The following is a 24,563-nucleotide window of genomic DNA, read 5'->3' as shown; positions in this document are numbered from 1 at the left end:
CACCAAGCTTGCAAAGATGGCTGCTTTCTCCAAGTTAGAGGATAACAGAGCAGGACAGTGAACTCATGCAAGATGTAGGAAACCATGGTTTCATTCCTTTCTGTCTGTGACACAAAGAATCAAGCACATCTTGCCTACCAGGAGAAGGACTGAAGCCTTGTAGCTGGGGCTGTGTTCACGCTGAGCGTGCTTCCCCTCTCCGGCTGAGCAAAGCTCAGATTCATTTCTACAGCATGTCTTCAGCAACAGGTATGGAAAGCACCTCGTTAAACCTATAGTCTGACACTTAAGGCACGCTTTAGGGAGGTAGGTTATGTTAGTTTGAAAGATCACTGTTCTGCCTGCCAGAGACACCAAACACATGAAAGAAAGACACAGCCTGAATTGTTTTAAAACAGAAAAGCATCCCCTCCCTCGGTATTTAGAGGAAAGTTATAGTTATGTCCTTGCAAAGTAAGTCCTGAGTAGGTTGCCTGAGGTTCATCAAAGAGAGCTGTTTATAATGTATGTCTGTCGTCAGAACTATTTTTGGCAATAAAATTCTGTTTGCTCAGTGTGCAGATTGCCATTTTAAAGGCATCTAACTCCCCCTGTTCTCACATGACTGACACAGGATATGAATTCTGGTGGGGAGAATCAAATCATTTCATGCTTAACCATGGTATCACTAAGTTTCTCCTTAGATGTGTCCCTACACCCTTTATTTCTTGGCATGCTTTTAAATGGAAGATTCTGGATGTATGGGCTTTAGGTGGATCTTGGTGCTCCACTTATTGCCTTTTTTCTCAGTGTGCTGGATCCATAATCGGGATGATCTGTGGACAGGTTTCCTGCGTGTGCTAACAACATGAATCAGTTCTTGATGCATTTCTAGATGGAGATTCTGTAACTGAATCCTCATCTGTGAAACAGATGCATATTTTCTGTATATATGAGCTGGCACATAAAAGACATGTCCAGGTACTTCTAAGTAATTGGTCAGACAAATGTGAAGTCCACATATACATTTGAAAAAATATAGTCCTGCAAGGTCTTTTTGTGTCATATATGCTATCAATGTTTTTTTCTACATTTATGTTGAAGAATGTTTTTCTGAGATACTTGTCATTCAGCACAAAAAGGCCAGAAGATCAAGCAGGTCGAAGATTCTGCAGAGTTTTTTTTCTATATCTGATATTTATTTCTCCTTAACAGGTGATTTGTATATTGGAGGAGTGGCCAAAGAAATGTATAAGTCCTTGCCAAAACTGGTGCATGCAAAAGAGGGATTCCAAGGCTGCCTTGCATCGGTTGACTTGAATGGACGGCTCCCAGATCTAATCTCAGATGCTCTCTTCTGCAATGGGCAGATAGAAAGAGGATGTGAAGGTATTAAATATGCTGATTTTTTTTTTTTTCATGTCATAGTGAAAGTATTGTGTGAATCCTGCAGAATTTTGTTTATATGTATACTCTGTACATGGAGAGACTATATTTTACCTGCTTCTAATTGATCTTGTTTGACCGTTTCTTTTATAAAGACTGCATGGGTTTTAGTATTATGGAGACAAGTGGGTGCCTGCCCTACAGCACAGAGACTGATCTGAGAGCAGGAGTTAACTTCTTAAATGTTTAATGTAGGGTCCATCCTTCTCCAGTGGCAAGATATTTTGCATGTATTTTGTTTATTTCTGGTGTATTTTAATTAACGATAGAAACAATAGCAATTAGCTTCAATGAACTCCTTTATATCTTCATAACACTTAGGCATTAGCTAATGCTGAGACATTAGCTAATTAATTCCATTTTTTAAAGCAGACATTTTCAGTTGATTAATTCAAGGCTAATTTACGAAACTTTAAGATCAATCTTCCATATTCTCTATTTTTGCTCACCCCTGAGATTTGTATTGTCATGATCCTTCCTATCTGAAATCAGTAACAGCCAAACACATTTTATCTCACATTTTTTATGTCTTTATTGCCTCATCTGGAATATCATGGAATTTAAGTGAGGGCAGAATTACACGTGTATTTGTAATTCAAGGGTGTCAATCTCTAGCTATTTTTCCAACTGTCATTTAATCCCACATTATTTTTACTATGATTTATGGAATAATTTAAATCAATTCTCTGTCTCTGCACATAATTCACATTCACACAATTCTGAATTTTGTGGTTATGTTCAATTTTATGTGTTCTCCCCTCTCTCAAGTGCCATTCTTCTCAGGGCAGAAAAATGTGTAAATGACACTGTAGAATTTCACGTTGAAATCTTGATAATTTTGATATCAAGTTTGTTAAGTTTGCAAATAGACATTGTAAAAAAATGCAAAGAGAGCTGGGGGGTTTCCTCAGACTTCATGAGATAAAACTTTCTGGTGGATAAATTTTGTCTCCTCTTTTGTTGTGCCTACAGTAAGTTTGTACAGGTGGAAATTTTTTGTTCTTTACCTGCGAGCTTTAGTTAACAGTATAAATTCTATTATAGAAGTATGTGAAATTCACAACTTATTCTTCCGTAGCTTTAGTGTCTATTTAGTTTTATCATGAATGGAAAAAAAAATGTATAAATCAGTTTGTCACTGAGTTTAGAAAATTAGATTCTGCTTTCTGAATGATGCTAGCAAGTTCCATGCCTGCACCATCCCTTCCAAGAGTCAAAGTACACCTTAATTCCATTTTACATTTCATAGCTGCTTTTGAAATTATGTCATTTTCTAAATGAATTTTATGTACTTCAAAGAAACATTGCCGCAGGCCTAGAGTGCGAGTTCACCTTTTAAACCAGTGGCAGAACTCAGCTATCAGTGAATTTAATAAAGCTACCAACAATTTAATAAAGGCCGTACAAATATTGTCCTTTTTGGTGGAGAGTCAGCTTTTTCCGACACCAAAATCACCTGACACAAGCAAAATGGTCAAACCAGATGTGCTGCCTGGCGCCCAGAGAACTGCCTCATCAAAAGTCTTTAGCCTGCAGAAGGAAATCTTTAACAGCACAGAATTAAATATTCCCAAGTTAACTCTTCCATCTCACTTTTTTACTTCAAGTCTTCCTGTCTGACCTGTCTGTCAGTGTCTTGTCTGCAGACCATGGATCAGATGTACAAAAAAATGTTCTGACACCTAAAATATGATTTAAGTCACTTGCAAATTTAGCTGCCTCCTAGAAGTCTCTCGTATGCCTCTGCTGCTGTGTACAGGCAGGACTGTCTCCATCCTTACAGAGCCGAGCAGTTTTGCATCTGTCTCGCACTGCAGTGGGATGCGTAAGCTCTGTAAGTCCCCTGAGATGTCGAGTCCAAAGAGCTCAGGACACAGCAGCAGAAGTAATTTCAAAACAATAAGTATTAGTCACCGCTACTCTCAATCCAAAGGACAGCTGGCTGTACGGGTGGGTATATGTATATATGTCCTTTGTTAAGATATCAGCCTGCTGCAAATTCTTTCCTGAGAAGCGAGGAACTGGGATTTGATGTTCTTCAGACTCTTACGGGACTGAATTCCCCACCTTTCTGGTACAAAAAACTGGAGTGAAAGCTCTTTTTCTCTCTTCTGTCAAACTGTGAAGCCATGATGTACTTCTAATTAGTTTTGTCTGTTAGGATTTTGTTCTTAAAATATTGATATTTCTCAATAACTTTACTCTCATAAGTGCACGTTAAAAATTCTTTCTTTGGAACATTTTTTTTTTTTGCAAACCCACGCATGGAATTGGTGTGGCAAGTTATAAGGCTTGCATTTCAAAGTTTCAGCCACAGGCAGACAGACATCTCTGTTCTCTATCATTGAGCATTGAATATAATTTACACTTGGCTGAATCCACCTTGTTGACAAATTTTCAATGGCTAGAACAGATAGAAACTAACAGCTAGAAACATAAATATGCTAACTAGCTCTTCAAATTGTTAACAGCAAACCCCAGAGCCAGGTTATAAGTGTCAGCCCAGTTTTTCTCCAGTCAAATCCATTGTATTTTCTTTACACACTTTAAATAACGCAGAATTCTAGAAATTACAGAATGATAAAAAAATAGTTTTAATATATGTAGGAGGAAAATGCACTGTGTGCATGCATGCACATATATAATGTAATTTGTGTATTAAATGAACTATATGAAAAGTTTCAAAGTATTAACATACATGAAGATTCTTGGTGGTGGGATATGGAATTTGTTTTTGCAATATATAGTAAAACGTTGTACGTGCTACGTAATAATGCTTTTTGTGTAATATATAGCATGTAAGCTCTCACTTAAGACAAATATAAATGAGAGACCAAATCCAGTCAATTAAAAAGCCTGCAGTGAAGACTGAATAAATTAGAATATTTAAATAGAATGTGAATCAAAAGGTGGGTGCTTGAGAAGAGTGTATTACCATGTTTTTACTAAATAGCTTAGTTCTGTAATATATGTAGGAAAATATGAACCTGTTGTGATAGCTATTATAGTATTTACTGACATTAAGCAGTCCTCCTCTGTTCTTTAAAAAAAAAAAAAAAAAGCCTACTTTTATTAAAAGAAATTCTTACACGTAATCTAGTCTTGATGGCAATTTTAAAATAATGACTACTATAGATAAGCCAAAAGCGCTAAGAATCAATTTCATAAAAAGCAAACTACCCTGCTTTTTTAACAAGATCCTATCTGTATTTTTTCCAAATATGTGTATTTTACCATGCACTTTTTAATGTGCCTCAGGGTCCTGCAGTTTACGTACTTTTAAGTCCTTGTGACTTTTGCTCTACTTTTGCAAAGATGAGGAAATTTAACATTGCATAACTAAAGTGTAAATAAATGCATGAATATATAACATTTAAACACCTACAGATATTTTCACTTCATCTTTGTAAAGTTTCCGAGTAGCGGAATCTGGTGAGAAAAAAATGTGTCTTGTCTTGTCAGCTACAGGATTCTGTCATTATAATCCCCAGCTCAAGAAAGAGTGATGTAATGCCCAAATGTTTAAACTTCTGGGCTCAAAACTCCAAAGAAAAGGAAATCGCTATCCTATGTCCAGCTACTGCAGCCAATTAGTTTTGGTGGTGGTTGTTATTATTATTACTATTACAGGAGAAAACAGAACAGTTAAGAGTTTTGCCAAAACAGGGACGCAAGGTACGCTGCCCTCATTCTTAACCGCACTGGTGACTGGCCCTGGTTCAGAGTGTGCGTGAGCAGAGCCTCGTTTAAAGCAAGTGGCCATTGAACTGACTTAAATCATATTGATATGGATTTTTCTGAAATACTGGCAAATAAAAAAAAGATAAAATAAAAGCCACACTGAGATCTTTGAAGGAGCTGTAATGTGAAAGAAGGGTTAAGTGGATTTCTCTCCACAGGATGATTTAAGATATTTATATAATCTTTGGACCAGTTTTGCCCTGTCATCAATGACTAGCAGTGGGAGTTCTAAATGGATATTGATGTGTCTTCCTCGAAACAATTTAGGAGAATTTTATAATCCCAGAACTAAATTTTTCCTTATAGTGTCAAGAGTCAGCGTGAAATGTGTGTGTGAGCTCATAGTAATCCGTAATTCACCGTCTGTATTTCAGTCTTCATTCAGCAGTCATGAAGAAAGGGCTAAAAAAGGAAAGACCAGAGAGGATGACGGTGCTAATTATTCCTGAATTCAGTGTATCTGAACATGACAAATGGCTAGTCAGGATTCAGCCATGCATTTACTCTGCTAATGCATTCATATCTATCCAAGGAAGAATAAAAAAAACTTTTAATTTTCCTTCATTACATGTCATCAGCTCAATTAACCATTATATTTGTAGTAAAATACTGGCAAATTACTGCTTTCTTATTTTGGCTTGCCTGAAGATTTATGGCTATTAGCATTAATTTGTTTGCATTATATGGCATTTCTTTCTCTCTTTAACAGCAGCATGCACTTACTCTGAATGTTTTTTTTCTGTGTTTGCTGCCATTTCAATATTGCTTACTAACATTTAATATATTTTGCTTTTTTATTTTGCTGACAAAGTTGCATTGATGAAAGCTGATTTGCAAGGTAGATAGCCCTGTGTGTATTAAACAAGACTGAAACCCCCAATGCACAGTTGGATTTCTGCAATAAATGCTCTGTACATTTCAGAACTCAAGTGTCTTATTTTGTTTCCGATTTTGTCTTTCACACCTCTAAAACAATGGGCTACATGAACCTTCATTTTCCAGCATAGCTTGCATAAAGGCTTTCAGTCTTGAATATGTTTGTATAGTGATTGCTTTAGTGCTTTGATCATTCCTTTTCAAATTTATTTATATTTCAGTAGTCTAGTTATGATTCTCTAGAACTAGAGTAGCTTTGTTTCTCATGCATATGTCACATTTTGGCATGCCAGTTCATTAGTAGTCTGAATTTCTGCATTTCCCCTTAAAAAAGGAACCTGCATGGGATCCCTGAAGCATGTGAATCAGTACTTGCCAACATTCCTTCCACAGAATCCCAAACTCCTTTTAATTTCAGACCTAAATCATTTAAAATAATTTGTGGGATTAAAAGCATTGTAGAGTGTAGTTTCATTTATTTTTCTTTTTTTTTTTTTTTTTAAATTTACTTTCCAATCTTTACTTTCATCTCCCAGAGCTTTGCTTTCTGTGGCATCTGGCTTTGCTGTTTGAAATGTATTTACAGGAAAAAAAAAATACTGAAGTTTGTAGAAAACATTTAGCCAGTTAATGGTCTGACAAGAGATTAACAAATAACTTGCAACAAAGTTAACGTTCCCACTGTACCTGGAATAACTCTGCTTCAGTTTGTGCACTCTTATGTGTTTGCCATACCAATCTTAAAATTAAAGCAAAACCACCCTTTTAATATGACGTGCTGCTACAAAAATCGGCCAGTTTGTGTGCGTTTTACTTGGTAACTCTTTGCTCGTTTGATTTGAGATGTTGGCAACTAGTTAATGTGATCCAGTGAGAAATACCTTTCTTTGGAAGACAAAGTGCAAGTCCTTTTCTGTGTGTTCTCATCAGGCCCCAGCACAACGTGCCAAGAGGATTCATGCGCAAACCAGGGAGTGTGCCTACAGCAGTGGGATGGATTCAGTTGTGACTGTAGTATGACCTCCTTTAGTGGACCGTTATGCAATGACCGTAAGTACACTAAAAAAAATGCTGATCTGAACGCTCGAGAGCTGTAAGGCAATATTTGAAGCAAGTGTCTGAAGCTTCATAGTATTTTAATATTAAATATTTAAATGAACTGGCAAACCCTGCAAAAATCTGTAAGGTTTGTGGGATGAACATAGCTAAAATATACTGTATAAATTTTGGACAGTATGCAGGATCCAACACTGACAGAATTTGGTTTTATTATACTTGATTGCATGTCTAATATACTGATGGTTACCTGTTTGAAATAATCCCTTTCCTGCATAAATGTTACAAATAGGTTTTTTTCCTGATTGAAAAAACCTTTTACATTTTATTATCTTAAGCTATATTGTAATTTTGTAGCATTATATCATGAGGGCTATAATTACTGTGAAACAGTTGACAAGGCTCATTATCTCCCTTTGTAGATTTCTTTAAGTGACACACTAAGCATGCCGATAATAAAAGCATGCCGAGTATTTTAGTTCTTTTAAATTTCATCTGAATAAAACTACATAACATATACCAACCATCTGGTCTTTCATGAAAAGCTTAAATATGTCAAAAATAAGGGGCCTGATTCACCGATGTCATAATCTAGTTTTATTCCAATCTAGCCTTATTGATCTAAATAGAATTATGCAGAAGTCAAAGTGGAATACGCAAGAGCCATAATGATCCACGGTAACCGATTAAAGCGAGCTACTGAGTTTTCCTTTTAACTCGTCACGTTTGAAATATCCAAATGTTGCACATTTTTATACCCATATGAAGAGGGAATTTCTTTAAAGCTGAGCATTTTTATTTCTGTTTGTGTACATTTATCTGAATGAATGACTGACGGTAGAAAATGTTGGTATAACTGTCTAGTCAATCCTTCTGGGTTTTTATGTCTTGTTCTGGTTCTGTGTTCTACAGCAAGGTGTACTTTCTTGGAAAAACCCTAAAATAGCAGAATAATTCTAATCTGAAAAGCTTTTGGCTCAAATTGTATCTAGCACAAGGCTAGAAAATGAATTCTATGTAAAAGCTACATTAATTATTCTCATGAAAGTTCCCCTTTTCTACCCTTGACCATGTTTGACAGCTATGGAAAGGGCCCATCTCAGTCTGTTTCTCTGCAGTTGCTGTCACGGTAGAAGTGAAATGTGGTATCAAAAAACTTTTGATAATTTGAGCAAAGGTTCGGGTTTACTTTATGTATATGAGTTTGCCCTTCCTAGCAATATGAGTGATTAGTCATACTGCTAAACATATATTTTTAAAGATTTCAGTACCCTATCTGCCACAGGAGAAAATTATTTGTTTCTATTTTACTTTTAAGCTGTTGTTTCTGTTCTTCTGTGATCCTTGAGTTCTTCCAAAAGTAACTAAAAGCTATGAATAAGAAGTTACATATTCCACATCTAGCAAAGGAAAAACTCTGTTTATAAATTTAATCTTAGGAGTACTGGTGTCTGGACCTGGAATATTCTATGAATTATTTCTTCAAGTGACAGCTATTGCATAAATTTGGTGAACCGATGAACTTAAGAAAGATATTTACTAACCTGTGAAGGCTCATTTGTATAGTAACATTATGGACTACATTGTACACAATCAGATAATTCTCAATATACTATTTCTGGTGACGGTAAAGGAGTACCTTTAGTACGTGGCTGCCAAAAATACTTACTTTTTTCCCAGATAAATCTTTTTTTTTTTTTAATGCTCTTCTATCACAAACATGAAATATAAATTTATCCTAGATACGGATGTTTTGTAATAGAATGTAGAGTCTAGTAAACATAATACATTTGGTTCCTGCTTTATCTTGGCTCCTCAGATTAGTTCAGATACCAAAAATCTGCAAAGCAAATCTAACGAGAGAGATTTTTCATAATGGTATATGTGACGGAAAAAGAGGACAAAGAATGTAATCTCAATATCATGTAGAGGCTCCTAGACTTCTCTCTGCTGTGTTTGGGAAGAGCATAACGGAAAGAGGAATAATGAAATGTTACTATAGTTTTCAGTAACTTGCATAGGCTGCACACCACATGCTAAACTTCTGCAGCACTGACGTAAGACAAATTCCCTTCACGTGAAGAAAGATTATCTCGGCAACAGGTCTGGAATAGCGCCTGCTTGTTGCTGCATCCCCTTCAGAAGGATTGAGGCGTGTTCCTGAGCGACGTGTGTGTGAGCATGTTTCCATTGCAGATTGCACATGGGGCGATGCTGGTTGGCAGAAGCTGAAATCTAATCCAGCATTGCTACACAGGCAGGCCCTTGGCTTATTTTACATTGGAGTGTACTGATTTATGTGAAATGGAGTATTCTCATAGGCAGTGATTTTTTGTTACCAAACTCAAAAATTGACCACTTTAAAAAAAAGTGTCAGTGGTCATAAGAGAAACAGTTAAAGTACCTGGTTTATGGAGACTTGTGTCCCTCCTGTACTGGATGTCCATGTCCAGGCGGGGGGCCGCAGGGTGGCCTCGGTCAGGAGAGGCCGGGGCTAACCCGTGCTGGACACGGGAAGCTCCAATGGACCCACCACAGGGCACAGCTGAGTCCCTCAGCCGAACTGGTGGCACCTCTATGAAAACACGCTTAGAAAGTATGTCATTCTTACAAAAATGCTGGACAGATTAAGGAGGAGGGAACAAAAAGAGTGAGAAACAGCAGAGGGAACACCGAGGGCAGAGCAGGGGGAGTGGGCGAGCAGCTGGGTGGGAGTTCAGGCCTCAGCCAGGATTAACCCACCACAAACTGCTTGTTATTTTGTCCCACAGTTAACCCACCACAGCTCCTCACTATTTTGTTCCACCAGTTCTTAGGGAACATATTTGAGTAGGAATTTCAGTGTGACAAAATGGCTGAGGTGAGAGGGGACCTGCGGAGATTGTCTAGTCCCTCTAGTCAGCTAGTACCGGCTGTCCAGCACTGTGTCCCGCTGGGTTTTGGATATCTCCAAGGACGGAGACTCCACAACCTCTCTGGGCAACCTGTGCTAGTGCTCATTCACCCTCACAGTACAAACATTTTTCTTAGATTTAAATGAAGTTTTGTGTATTTCAATTCTATTGCCTCTTGTCCTGTCACTGGGCACAACTGAGAAGAATTTGCCTCTGTCTTTTTAGCTCCCACCCATCAGGTATTTTAAAACATTGACAGGATCCCCACTAAGCCTTCTCTTCTCCAGGCTGTGAACAGTCCCTGGTCTCTCAGCCTCTCTTCACATGGGAGATGCTTCAAGCCCTTAATCGCCTTTGTGGCCCTTTGCTGGACTTCTCCCAGTATGCTCGTGTTGCTCTTGCACTGGGGAGCCCAGCACTAGGCGATGGTGCTTCAGATGCACCTCAGCAGTGCTGAGTCGAGGGGAAGGATCACATCTCTCAAGCTTTCTGTGATGTTTTTCCTCATGCAGCCACTGATGCTGTTGGCCGCCTTTGCCACAAGACCACATTGCTGACTCATGTTCAACTTGGTGTCTACCAGGACGCCCAGATCCTTTTCTGAAAAGCTGTTTTCCAGCCGGTCAGGCCCTAGCCTGTCCTGGTGCATGGGGTTATTCCTGCCCAGGTGCACGATTTGGCATTTTCCTTCGTTTGACAAGGTTCTTCTTGTCAGCCCACTTCTCCAGCTTGTCAGCATCCTTCTGAATGGCAGCACACGCATCTGGTCTATCAACCACTCCTCCCAGTTTTGTATCATCTGCAATTTGCATAAATGTGCACAAATTACCTTGCTGCATTTGAGTTGATACTTTCAGCACATTTCCCATAGTAACCTCAGCGCACGAAGGTTTGACATCGTTCCTAGGCTTTGCAATGTAAATGTTTCACGTGTATCATTCTTGTCTTTAATTTCCAAAAGAGAGTTTGGAGGAAATAATGAAAGAAATAGTTTCTTGAAAAGTGTTATAATACATTCTACTAATACAGTATGCAAGAAGTTTCTTAAATCTTTCCTATAACAGCAAATTACTACTCCTGTGCTGTTCAATGTATTATTCCAGCTGAAAATGTGCATAGCTTAAAATGAAGATGTTTAAAAAGTTCTCTCAAAATAAGCACCATGTGAGGCAGGTTGTTTCTTTCCCAGTCCAAGCATCCTCTGTGCGTCAGCTAGAGAGAAGGGGAAGTTTAGGGAACGTACTCCTACGGAAAATGACCTGGGCCAGCCAAGGGTACGGCTACAGTTTTTACGGCTGTCATCAGGAACATTCGCAGTTTAATCCACAAAAGTTTTGCTTCGTTGCAAATCTTGGTACTCCACTACAGTGAGTGTGGCGTGCCTGTAGACCGTAAGCCTCCGTGGTGGCACAAGTGGGAGCATTCTGTGTGCTGCAGTTTTCTATTTACTGGAAGATAAACAAGGCAGGGGAAGTTTTGACCCCAAGATGCTATACAGATTGTCATTTTCTCTTTCGATGTGATATGACCCTTGAAGATTCAGGGCAACAGTGCTCTTTAGATGTGATAGACAGAAGTGTTACACTGGTAAGTTTAAAGCAGACCAGTAGCAGTTGTTCCTAAAAAATGAGATTATATAGAAGAGTGTACTAAAAGGACAGTTAATGGCTGTTCTTACAAATGGATGGCTGCATGCAGCTCCTGTGAGAAAATACATCATGAACTTTGTAACTATTTCTAACAGGAGGTTATGTGATGAGAGCTATCCTCTCAGGGAATTCAGGTTTTTAGAAGAGCGGGGCTGAAAATTACTCTGGCAAAACAAAACAAATCTATAAGAGACTATCTGCTTTCTATAAGTTTATGTCTGTTTTTACTCGGGCAGTCTTTAAGTATAGCCATATTAGTGAATGTAATGGCATGTTTGTGGAAACAAATACTGCTATTATGGCATAGAAAATAGCAGACATAATAACATTGTCGCATTACGTTAGTATAGAAATGTTCTGTGCAAAATTACAGGGCAGCTTCAACACTGTCTGTTACCATAAGGGAGTAATGTATTGGCGTTGTACTTGTGATGGTATAGCTAACACTGTGTCAACACTTCCATTAAAATCCATTTCTGAAGGGTTAGAACTTCACCACGCAGTCTCTTCTGACTAGGAATTTGACATTCTCAATCACTGTGAGTAACAAAACTTTTCTTAAAAGTTCTCCTATTTTATTTTGACTCTTTACCAAGAAAAAAATCAAAAGCCCTCATTTAAATGGAGAACTGTGTCAATATTACAAAATGGGTTCACATTTGATTTTCTTGATATTTGATTGCATTATAGAGATACTGCCTTTCAGCTAACACTATATCTGTAGTGATGGTTAGCTTTTATTTTAAATGTGTTTGGATGTTAATATAATAGTTGTTGTGTATTGGAACAATTTAGTTGGAGATTGGACAAGGAGTTCAAGGAAGACCTGCTAGGAAAAGATGGAATCCACCTGCCAAGGTGGGGCAAAAGCATCTTTGCCGCAAGCTAGCCAACCTGATAAGGAGAGAGCCAGGACTAGGAGTGGTGTGGAATGGAGATGACAACTCACAAGAAAGTGAGGAAATAGTGGACTGAGTGTGACAGGAAGGTGTGGAGCTCTGCCCAGAGACAAGTGATGAGCCAGCTGAGAGCTTATGGGTTAGAGTTAGAGGGCAGATCAAAGTATAACATGATGTGATGAATACCTGCTACAAACTGCCTGATAAGGAGGAAGAAATAGATGAGGCCTTCTTCAGACAAGTTGAAGAAGCCTCATGTTCACAGACCTAGTCCTCATGGGGGACCTGAATTACCCCAGTATCAGCTGGAGGGGCAACAGAGCAGGGCACAAGCAATCTAGATGGCTGGAGTGCATTTACTTGCTGACTCAGGTGATCAAGGAGCCAATGAAGGGAGGCACACTGCTAGACCTCATACGTACAAATAAGGAAGAATGGATCAGGGTTGTGATGGTCAGGAAGTTCAGGGTCTTGAGAGGTAGAAGCAAGACAAAAAGCTGGAACACAATCCCGGGCTTCAAGAGAGCAGACCTTAGCCTGTTTAGGGACCTGCTTGGAAATATGAAACAATAAGAAAGTTATTAGGGGTACCCAGTATGGACTTATGAAGGGGAAATTATGTATTATTAAATGACAGTGTATTCGGTACTTAGGTATTTGTCATTGTTTTGATAAACTGACAATCTGTGTTCTGATTTGCAACCATGCTGAGCACTCGAAATTGGGACTGAAACATGTGTGTTTCCAGAAAATCAAATCTTAATTATTTCAGATTTAATACACCGAACAGTGGATACTTTTGGCTGCTACTGAGGATAGTAGAAACTAGGCACTGTAAAAATACATTAGTTAATGTTTATGAGAATTTTGGATATTAGAGTATTTGACATTACGAAAATTCCATGAGGAACCAAATGATTCTCTCTTCAGTGTTTGGAGAGTGCATTAAGTAATATTGAGGTTATACTTTGAACCACAAAACCCTAAATATTGAGTCAGCGTTCAACTTCTGCAATAAGCAAGCAGTTTTATAAACACCGGCCTTCTTCACTGCAGAATTCTGATCAAAACAGGCGCATTCTTGCACTGAATGAGACGAGTCCTATACTTTGTGAACGTGTAATTAGCAATTATATAATAATCCATATGCAAAGAGGGGTAATTTAATACTGCACGCAGAAGGATAGACCTGGCTTTCCTTAGGTTTGCAGTGTTTTGTGTTTAAAGTTGTGTATGTGTATACATATTTTAAAAAAATAATCACACACTGTATTTATAGGTTATGAAAAACAGGAGTATTTATTATTTTCTCTTATCCACGCCACTGACTTTTTACAGTCTTCTGAACTATCATATGGTGTTGACAATGGATAGTCATTCTCCTCTCACAATGTCTTACTTCTTCTGGAATGCGAATCAGAGTGTGATATTCATATAATCTCTGTTTACATTATCAGTCCGGTATTACACAAATGATGGATTTAAATCAATTTACCAGACATATTTCTTCCACATTTATTAATTGATTTAACTGTTATGGATACTGCATCTTTCGGACCTTTGACACCTAGAGTGTAAGATCAGTCTTAATGCTACTTTTATGAGAAGGATATATACAAAATAAAGAAGCTTAATTGAACCAGTGACTGAAAGATAAACTAATCATAAGAGCCGCTCAGTAGTACTTTCTAAAACAATATTACATATTCCTGGCTCAGACTTTGCAGTTGCTAGCTACCAATAAACGCATAACCTGCTATTAAGCAAAGGGATAGAAAATTCCTCGGAGTACTTTAAAGCACATTTGATTTCCATCTCCAGTAGCTGAGAATTAAAAAATCTGTCCCTGATAACATACCAGTCTAAATACTTCATATGATTATTTTGCCACAGAGGCTCGCAGTACACAGGAGAAATAAAGATAGCTGCACACAAAATTACAATGCAGGGCAAGCTGCTGGAATGAACTAATTGAAGAAATCTCAATTTGTTCAGTGTATCTTACCCAGTATCTCTCTATAATGAATATCTGGAATTTCTGGTGACAAATATCAGTGGCCTAATTTGTATAAACTTCAAAGGAAGTAGGACTTCACACAAGCAGTCTTGAAAATGCAGAAATGTTGAGGTGTTTAGGAGAATTAGAAAAACTGTAAAAAGAGCAAGGAAAGCATGAAGTGTTGCCTGTGAGCCATGACTGTGGACCAAAATTACTATTTTTTTAACTTTTTTTTTTAGCTGGAAATTAATCAGGACAGACTGCACCCTGAGCTGTCAGGCTCCTGTGATGTTACATGGGAGCACGTGTTGCTCCAGCCAGAACTATGGAGCGTGATGCACAGATGACATTTTTTCAAGGTTTTAGTAGCCCAGCTCTATTAGGCTCTTTTCTCTTCTGTTTCATGTGGGTTTTGTAGTATGTAAATTTTGGCATTTAATTATGAAATATCAATCTACTCATTATGTAAGTTAACAGACATGCTTTTGTTGACAGTCTGAAAACAAGTTTTAGAATTTTTTTCATGCTTACATACAAATTCTGGAGTAGTCAGATGAGCTATCTATGCCTAAAATACTTAAGTAATTTCCATTTTCTTAAATACATTGCAAACTAGCCCTTTAGAAAATGAAAAGAATAGAAAGTTGTTTGGCAGTGATTGTAGAAGCCCTTACATGTGAGAATATTTCTAACAAGCAGTAATAAGTAAAGGTTTAAGGGGGATACTTGATACAGACAAAGCCAAAAAGGTACTTTCAAGGTAGCCAGAATACATAGTAATAGTTGTGCTTGTAGCTCAGATAGAAGCAATTATGCAACATTTCTGGCCTACTTGGAGGTATTTTCTATTTCACAATATTAAAAATGGAACATAGTGTCAGAAAATTGCAAGCTTCTCTCTGCCTCTAGAGGAATCAAGGGAGTAATTAAATTGGATTTTGGTATGTCAATAGTATCTTTCTCTTATTAATGGCATAATAATTTTGTAAATCAAATCCTAGAAGTGTTTCCAGTGTCATAAAAGTGAAAATGATTAAGGGTTAATTAAATATATTCTCATGGAACTAAAATTGTTCTGTTGGGTATCGTTAGATTCCTTTCTCTAGAACTTTCAATTATTACAATTTAATAGCATACTACGCACAATTCAGGCCTGAAATTTGAGTAGCCAAAAGCTATTCACAGTAATAAGCGTACTGGACGAGTTTTGTCACTGTTCTTTCTCACAGGTTTCTCTGAACATTCCAACAATATCATATATTAAAATTAATTTTGGGTAACTAGTTGTCTTCTGAACAAGATTAATCACTATGCACAGCACAGCTGGAGCAGAAGTTTTATCTCTGTAATGGTCTCAGTTGTTCCTCTCCAAGAAACCCAAAAAAAGAGCAATGAGTAAGTGCTAGGTTTTTTAATAGATGACAGCTGCATGGGTCACAAATGGTAAGAAAGAAGAAGAAAAAGCTTTCCCAAGCAGTGTCTTCTACAACCTATAGCATGAGAATAGCTCAAAGTGTATATGGGGAGTTTGGTAATATATATCTATTTTACGTGTAAGATATTTAAGTACAATGGCACAATGGTGCTTCAGAAAGATAAAATTATTCAGTCTTTCTGAAGTCTGTACAACTGGACTCGGGTTACTAAGGCAACCTGATCTTCCTCAGCGTGTATTCTGGCTTGACAGGTAGATAGGTAGGTTAGATTCAAAGTAACTACATATATATAAGGAACTCTATACTCAGTGCAAAACCAGATTTTGTTGGTAGCTTGATACCAACGTCAGAGCCTTCTGCGTGTTCATTTTTGCCAGGTGCTGCAAAAAATTGAGGCAAAGGAAACCTTTCTATTAAAAGCAGGGTAAACAAAATTACCTGAATCTTGTATGGGTAAATCAAGGTGTTCTGGAGTCCAAAGTAAAGATCTGTGTAACTCCTCAGAAGCTGAGAATGGAAGCATGCACCGGAGTAATGGCAAGGCACGGGAAAAGATACATTATACAGACATTTTGGCAGCTTTCATGATTTTGTTCCCATGCTGCAGGATCGATATTATCCTTGGTTTTGATCACTTTTGGCCTGCCAGCTCCACCTAACCAACAGTTAATCTGAATAAAATTTCCATATTTTTCTTAGCACATACATACATAAGCACACTTATTCTCTCAATGTCACGTGATGTTTAAGATCATTTTGACTTAGGCTTATGAATCTTGTATCCTGATGTTGCGTTTGGAAGTCTTCATAGCTATTTTCTGCTTAGATATTTTAGGAAGTTATGAAAGAAGGTAACAGAGTCAGTAATAACAGCATGAAAAAATACTGGTGGAAGCAGTACTCCTAGGGCTGAAGGAATTTTACAAGGGTTTCGTGTCTGGTTGTTTAATGAAGGTAAGTGCAGAATGAAGTCCCAAGCCTGGGGAAAACCACTCCATATTAAAAGCAGTCAATACCCGGCTTGGGTACTGAAAAGTTGGAACTGTAGAAAAGAAAGTGAAGAACAGCTAATGCTCATGAAGCTGTTTGGTCCCACAAACCCGATGTAAATGCTGCGTTAAGGATGCTTGTCAGCTTGGTGCTAATTCTGGAGGAATGTTCATGCTGCTGAGCGTTATGTATCATTCTTTGTAATGAAGCCATACTTTGAATTGAAAACAGACCTATGAAGACCATTTTGCTGTAAATATCCACACACTAAAAAACACTTAAAATGTATGATTTGTGGTATTCAATGTCAAAGTGCATTAATATTTACAGATAGCATTTGCAAATCATCTTAAGCTCTGAGTCTGCTTTACTGTGTAAGGAAGTCCTCCTATAGCGTGTTTGTTATTTTAAAATCCTCTCCCTTTTAAACAGTGTAAATCGTAAGAAAACTTCTAATCACATCAATGGACTGATATTTGAATATTTAATATTTCACAGAGAGGTCAGAGTACTTTGAGTTTGGGAACTTAATGCTGCTCAAAAGTATCAGCTGTGGAGGACCACCACCTCCTATCCAGAGATCCTGAAAATGGGAGCTGAAGGAGCACAGACCCTCTAACAATCAGGGTTTTGATCACTTAACATGAAACAAATGTTGCTGTGTGCTTGTGAACAGAGGTATATGTGCATATCCTGAAATGAGGCCAGAACAGATGCTTGCTACCAGCAAACTGAAATTCAGCTATAATTCGAGTCTCAAATCACCAATTAAATGACTAATTTAAATGTGTTGAAATCCAAAGTCACTGCATATGGTCATACCATTTTCCCTCTCCTTCTATTAAACTATCAAACCCAGTTCTTGACATTAAACCCAGAGTTTTTTAAATTGCTTGAAATTCTTTCTACTTACTTTTTTTCCCCCTCTTTACCCATCTTCTGGATCACCAAAACATGTTAGCCTGGGCTCAGGTTGATAACAGTCATGAATTTTCTTCTGGCCCAGTAGTAATTATAGGTTGGCTTTCCTGTCTGGTCAAAAATTCATCAGAAAGTAGATTTTAACCACTGATTCTGTAAGTGGCAGATGGTCATATCTTTGCTTATGTTAATTTGTTTCCTTTAAATACTCATGTTATTTGGTGCTTACCAAAAATAGCCTGTTCTTGTAACTTCATGACCTGTAATCACAGCGGCTGTCACATATTTGAACTAGTTTTATAGCCAACTCATATCTCTAGTTCTGACTTTGGGCCAGAACTCTCCTGAAGAGAATCAGAAGCACCATAACCCTTCATCATATCAGGAGGAGCCAAAGGGCCTCCTTAGTCTTTCACCAATTCCCCGTATTGTAGAACTATGCTCGTAATTAAAGTCCCCCTGCACTGTTTCACCTTCGAGCAGTTGTATGCCGTACAGCATATACACAGCAGTTACCCAGCATTTCTGGGAAACATCAGAACCCCTGCACAAGTATACTTATGTTTTGCATGAGCAGTAAATTGGACACATTAAAAAAAAAAAAAAAAAGAAGAAAAAAGTGAGATTTACTGTGCATGTACAACGCCATCTGTGTAGCTCTTTCACAGAGGGCTCCAGACTGCTCAGAAGTATCAGGCTCGGTACACGTAAAGACCTGGCATGCATAGGGGCAGGGGACAAGTTTGAGATTCCTGAGGGTCCAGCAGTTCAGCCAAGGTGCTGGATAGCTGAAAACCTTGGACAAATATGAAAAATCCTCTAATTTTAGCCAGAATCAGAAAGTCAAGGAAGAGGATGTTAAAGGGGCTACTCAGATAGCTATTTGTTAATGTTCTCCCACCTGCTTGCTCTCTTTGGCCATGTTCTGCTTTAGCCTTGAGCTCCAATCTTTCCTGTTTTATTCAGTCTTTTCTTTTTTCTTTTTTGTCTGCTAAAAGGATGGGGACACATTTTAATAGGCTTCCTTCTGTAATCCCTGAGGGGAAGTCTTTATAGCAGGAAAATATTCAAAATGATAGTATCCCTGTAATTGAAAGCACTACCAGGAATAAATGAAAAACATTTCCAAATTTACTGGACCAGTAGTGGCATGTCAGATCCAGTTCAGATACTTTCAGAACTGAGTAGATTTAATTTCTGTACAAATGAGGCCTAAACATTTTTGAAAATCATAATTTTGGGAATATTTTACTGAGCAAACATAATCCTATTTTGCCCTGGAATTCTGCCCCAAAGCTTTTATCTTTCTAGGCTCAACTTGCTACCAACGTGTATTACTAGTGATATTTAATTTGAACTACTTAATGCAGCTTTACTGGGATGACAGCCAATTTCAAAGAAAGCTTCTGTAACCCCAACAAATGCACAGGGCTGAGAGATGGTATTTTCACTGAAGATTAACCTTTTCCTGTGGATGATACTGTATGCCAGACAACAGGGAAAAGCTTGTGGATATTGGTTCATAGGCCTATAACAGAACTACGGTGTATCGTAGTTTCAGATGTCGCAAAAAGGTATTTCTTGTAATTTGACTGTTTCTGTATCGTGGGGGTTTTTTGATCCAGTTGACCATAAGATAAGTCAGTAAAGTCACCTAAGGAATTGCTCCAACTTGTTTCTCAGCCTCACTGTCTAGGAAGAATGAAGTCAGGATAGAGGTGGTGTAATAGTTACGATATTGTAAAAAATATTGTTGAATTAAGTGCTTTGGAAAACATCAGTTTTGAGAGTCATAACTGAAGGGTCTTCTCTATGTTTAGAGCAGGAACAGCATCCTAAGTGGCAACATAAAATTCCCATAACACCCTGCTAACGTAACCCTACGTAGAAACTCTCCAAAACCAGGAATTCTGTTCCCTTTTTTAAAATGTCTTTAAGCTGCTGATCCCATGTACCTTCTGAAGTGGGGTGTCAGCGGAAGTGGGGATGGCACAGATATTTTTAAGTCATGTCACGTAATTCAGCATCACCAGTGCAACTGTGGTGGCTGTGGGGAGGACCAGTTGGGAGCAAATTTCAGACTCTCGGGTTTCTTAGGCCAATGGTGCATCCTAAGCCAAGATCTTATGGAACTACATCTTTAGCTTGATATGCCAGAAATAATTACTATGATGAGGGGATGCTGGGAATAGATCGTAATCTTGCTCCATTTGTGCATAGTAAGTCATTGATGTGTAAATATTGGTGGAGTTGTATGTTCAATAGTTTTTAAACTGGAAAGCATAAGAAAGGAATAAGAGATAATGTGGAAGGCTGTAGGGAATGGTAACCTTGCATACAAGGGTTGGCAGTTGTACAGCCTTAGGTCATAAATTCTGGGCAATACACTGGGTAGTTTGAAGCACTGTTCTAAGTGATTTTAAATACTAAGCGCGTAAGGCCTACCAACTTTTAAGAATGATAGAAAGTATGAGGAAAATACTCCACAGGATATCTGTACACAATCTTGTTTGCTTTTAAGTTTACTTAAACTGAAATATGGACTATTGAGAAGCATCTGTACACCAGCAAATACTAATTCCCCCATGTAAATACTCTGAAATCAAATTTAATATGTATGTTTATGTGAGTAAAAATATGGATGAGTGCAAAATTATAAAAGTGCTCTCATTTGAAGACAAAAATTTCTAGATTAGTATACTCTCAATGTTAATTTAAATTATTCCTTCATATCACTGTTAAGTGATTCTAAAGAAATCCTTTTTCCATCACTCTATTAAAATGTAATTGCATTTTTTTAAAAAACTAGGGATGGAAAATTTAATCATGGACCAATAACAGCAATTTGGAAAATTTTTCTCTGTCTTCTTATATATTAGTACCAGTAATCCCCTTTTCACATTGAGATGTCTTCTAAAATTCTCAGCTGAGTTTCTGTTTTCTTGACAGTGTGAACAATTTGTCTATTTTTTTTCCTGCTTCAAGATAAAAAAAGCTGTAAATCCAAAGACAAGGTTTAATATGAGTTTGCACATTGAAGATGTTCTGTTTTCTAAGCAGTTGTGTGAAAATGCAGGCATTTCATTAGATGGACTTGTTTAACTGGGAAGAGCCTTCATCTTTGTGAGCAAGTAAAAATGATAAAAGTACAGAAGGAATACACAGCTCAGAGGTCCCTGAAGACCTTTAGGATTTAACCTTCATTTGCTTTTTAATCTTAGAATTCTTTATTATTATATGGAAGCGTGTGGTTTAGTTCTTCAAGTTGGCAGGTGGCTGCAATCCGTAATTATGATCTTGGTTGTGTGCTGCCAATGCACAAAGGGGAACCATGGTAATCCACTCCAGTGTATTTTCAGTAGTCACTGCATATTGCTCGTGCTTTTTAGTGTAAAATCCTATGTAAATCTCACTGTAGTAATAAAATTACTGAAGTTATAAAAACATGAACATTTTTAACTTTTGCAGAAAGTAACATAAAAGCATTAGCCATCGTATACCACTCTGCCATAGATAGCAATAAAAATGTTTAATAATCATGAAGAACACACATTCCTGTCCAGGCTGCCTCTTTTTTGCCCAGGCTCAGCCTCTAAATATAAATTATTTAACCTACACTAGTCCTTAAAATATGATCATGTCATCATTTATGTTCAGTTTAAATCAGCTTTTAAAAGGAAAACTTTTGCAATGATATTTGTTTCTATTGCCATCTGTGCTGTAAAACTTCCATTTATTAGTATTTTTCTTCCATTTAGATATAATGTGATTTATCTCTTCCCTCAACTTTGTAAACATTTAGGTAGTAATTCTCCGTAGTTATTTATGACTGGACTTGAGGCTGTTTTCAAGCACTTTAAGACCTTTACTTTTTTTCCTCTTGGAGTGGCATAAAAGGGCCTTAAGTCAAAATCCAGTACCTCTACAGTGAGCCAGAGTAATTACCTGAAGAAGACAGAATGCCATAGTGCTGTTGGAACAGGAAATCTCCCCTCTGCCCCCAGTCCCCAGGACAGCAAAACAAATGAACGAGAGTGTGGACCCAAAACGGAGATCTAAAGTTTTCTTCTGGCTCTGACTGTACGGACCTGGATAATCACTGGGATTCTCAGATACACCCCGGTGGTGATGCGTCCCCTGTTCACTGCCCACCATGGCTTGTCTGCCAGCACAGGTAGAATCAGTTTGGGATTTTTTCCTACTGGATATAAGTGGAACACATATAAATAAACTGTTCATGTAAGCTCTTGCAGTACTATATACAGAAAGTGACTTCTGCTATCCAGCCTATCGCGTTACCCAGCAGGTTGAAGAGTGTAACTTTGCAAGGAACGTCTGTCAAACATGCAGAGGATATGTTAGCATTAACATGACAATGAACAGTTTTGTCCACTCCAAAGTAGCAGCAGTATTTCATGACTCTTTGTGAAAAACATCAAGTATACTCTGACGTTTGGGATCTGCCTTCACGAATGATAGATACATTAGAAAAAGGTGAAAATAACAAAATTAATTATTCATCTTCAATGCCTATTTTTAGGTGCACTTTCTCCTGAAAGGTTTTATAGCATCCCAAATGAGTATGTTTCTGTAGCATGCTGCCTGTTCATATTAATGTTTGTGAGAGATACTACTGAATTTATTCATGAGAACATACGTGTCAATTCTGCAGACAGTGAAATAAGTATGCAATGATGTTGTGGCTATCATGATTAAGTATCACCTCTGAAAGCTGTTTCCTTCCAGTGCTGATATTTGTCCTGTGTTTATGCTGTGGATCGTCAATTGTAGAGATCAGACTGGAAACAATTTGTTTGATGTTTTTTAAGAGTAGGAAATAATTTTTTACCTATCTGAATGTCAGTTTGCTGTGAGTAAATTAAAATGTTACAGAATGGAGACGGGCAATTATTGCCAATTGTAACTTGAATGGCATGCTTCGGTATTAGTATTCCTGGCAGGGCTTTTTTTTCCTGTCTCTGCAACACGTAGCTGTTGTTTCATTGTATCTGTTTAAATTGGGCGAGATGAATATGGTGATCACTCAGATGTAGTAAAAAGATCCTCCTGATACTACATTTTCTTAATTTTTATCTTTTTTAAAAAATATTTCCCAATCTGCTTTTCCTTTTGGCATATTTCAGGCATTTTGTTTACGGGCCAAATTCTTCTGTGGTTGAATTTATTGACAAAGCTGCCCTAATAAATTCATTGGGAGCAAGATGGATTTCTAAAGAGGCAGCTATCCTTGGGGACAGCCATGAGTCCTACCTCTGCCGAATGAAACCAAGGCCTTTGTTGCTCTGATGTGCTTAGTTTCCAAGGTTGAATGTGCAGAGCCTGTGCCTGAATGTGGATCTGCTGCGCAGCTGTATAAACCATGGTATAGCATAGGACCATTATTAAATTTACTGCATGCTTCTGTGGTTCCTGGCAGTGCAGTCTCGTCTACTGAGAAGTCATCGAAATAAGCTCCTCAGGCAAAACATCCATTAAAGTTTTTTCTTTAAAGAAAAAAATCTTCTGCTAATTTGCTGCAATTTATGTTTGCTTTGTGATTCTGCAGCCGAGCCTGTCAGTGAAACTGTGCTAATCATTAGGAAGTTAGTGCCCGTATGCATTCAGACATCCTACAACTACCACTCCACAACTAAAACAATATTCTAAAAGGGTTTGGTTTTGTTTTTCCTGCATGGTTACAGTCTTACAGCATGTGATTTTGCACTCTTTTCTCTCCTTAAAAATCCTTGAGTATTTTGTTTGACGAAATAACTGTTCTTACAGTGTACTTTTTTCTTTTATATAGTGTAGTTTAATGATAGAAAATGGATGTCTCACAGATAAAATTACATACTACATGCTATTGTGTCCTGTCTCAAAGATTTAAGCCCTGTAATCTTTTAAAAATTGATCATTAGTCACTTATCTTCCATAATGTTACCGTTGGCTAAAAATTTGGAAAACAGTTAAATTAAAAGAAAAAAAAGAATAGGAGGCAGTAGGTAGCACTTTGTGGGAAGATCATTAGAAAGGAATAAGGAGTGGGTAGGAGAAGCATATCTTATAAAAGGTTTCAAGACCCCATAAATCCAAGATGGAAAAAGAACTATTCAACCATTTTAAAATATTGTGTCAATTTTTTTCCTCTTTTGGAGATATATAGTCTGTGAACCCTCTGCGAACCTTATCATCTCATGCAAAAAGCTGCAGCTCCATTCAGATTTTGAATAAGCAATTTCCATTGCATTGTATTCCTTCACACTTGAAATCTGTGGCTGTTTTGCTCATCTGAGAAGCTGAATGATACAAAGTTAATACAAAACTATTTTAACTGCAGTTTTGGAGAGGGTGAGCATCTCAAGAGGGTGGTGCTTTCTATTGATATTTTAGTATTAGTTTGAAAATAGTTAAATGCCCACATCAGATGACCATGCAAGTGCAGGGATGAGATTATATTTGTCACGCGTGGCAAAGTTTGTTCAGACAGATGGAATTTTCAGGTGACTTGATTGGTCAAATTCATATCAATAGCTAGGATTTGGTCCGGTGTTTGTGACTGCGAGAAAGTGCGCTATCATGTGCAATGAACAGTACCAGTCTGTGTAATTAATACCTTGCTCTTTTCCTAATTGCTTCTAAATCCAAGAAAGATGCTGAGAGTAACTCGTGCTGTCTGA

General features: G+C 37.7%; 1 protein-coding gene across 20 annotated transcripts in view; it reads left to right on the top strand.

Annotated features, from left to right (window-relative positions):
- NRXN1 (neurexin 1) overlaps positions 1-24,563 on the top strand; it is a 735,823-nt gene that overhangs the window by 366,895 nt on the left and 344,365 nt on the right. For 14 of the 20 annotated variants that reach the window (XM_054820730.1, XM_054820729.1, XM_054820728.1 and 11 more), the window contains 2 exons: positions 1,195-1,368; positions 6,973-7,092. In XM_054820730.1, coding sequence (XP_054676705.1) covers positions 1,195-1,368; positions 6,973-7,092 — 294 coding nt within the window. Of the gene's footprint in view, positions 1-1,194; positions 1,369-5,977; positions 6,005-6,972; positions 7,093-24,563 lie in introns of all 20 variants that reach the window. The other 6 variants (XM_054820713.1, XM_054820715.1, XM_054820722.1 and 3 more) reach the window with 1 other exon arrangement.

This window comes from Grus americana, chromosome 3 (genome assembly GCF_028858705.1).
Source record: "Grus americana isolate bGruAme1 chromosome 3, bGruAme1.mat, whole genome shotgun sequence".
Taxonomy (NCBI): domain Eukaryota; kingdom Metazoa; phylum Chordata; class Aves; order Gruiformes; family Gruidae; genus Grus; species Grus americana.
This window is presented reverse-complemented; position numbering and strand designations above follow the sequence as displayed.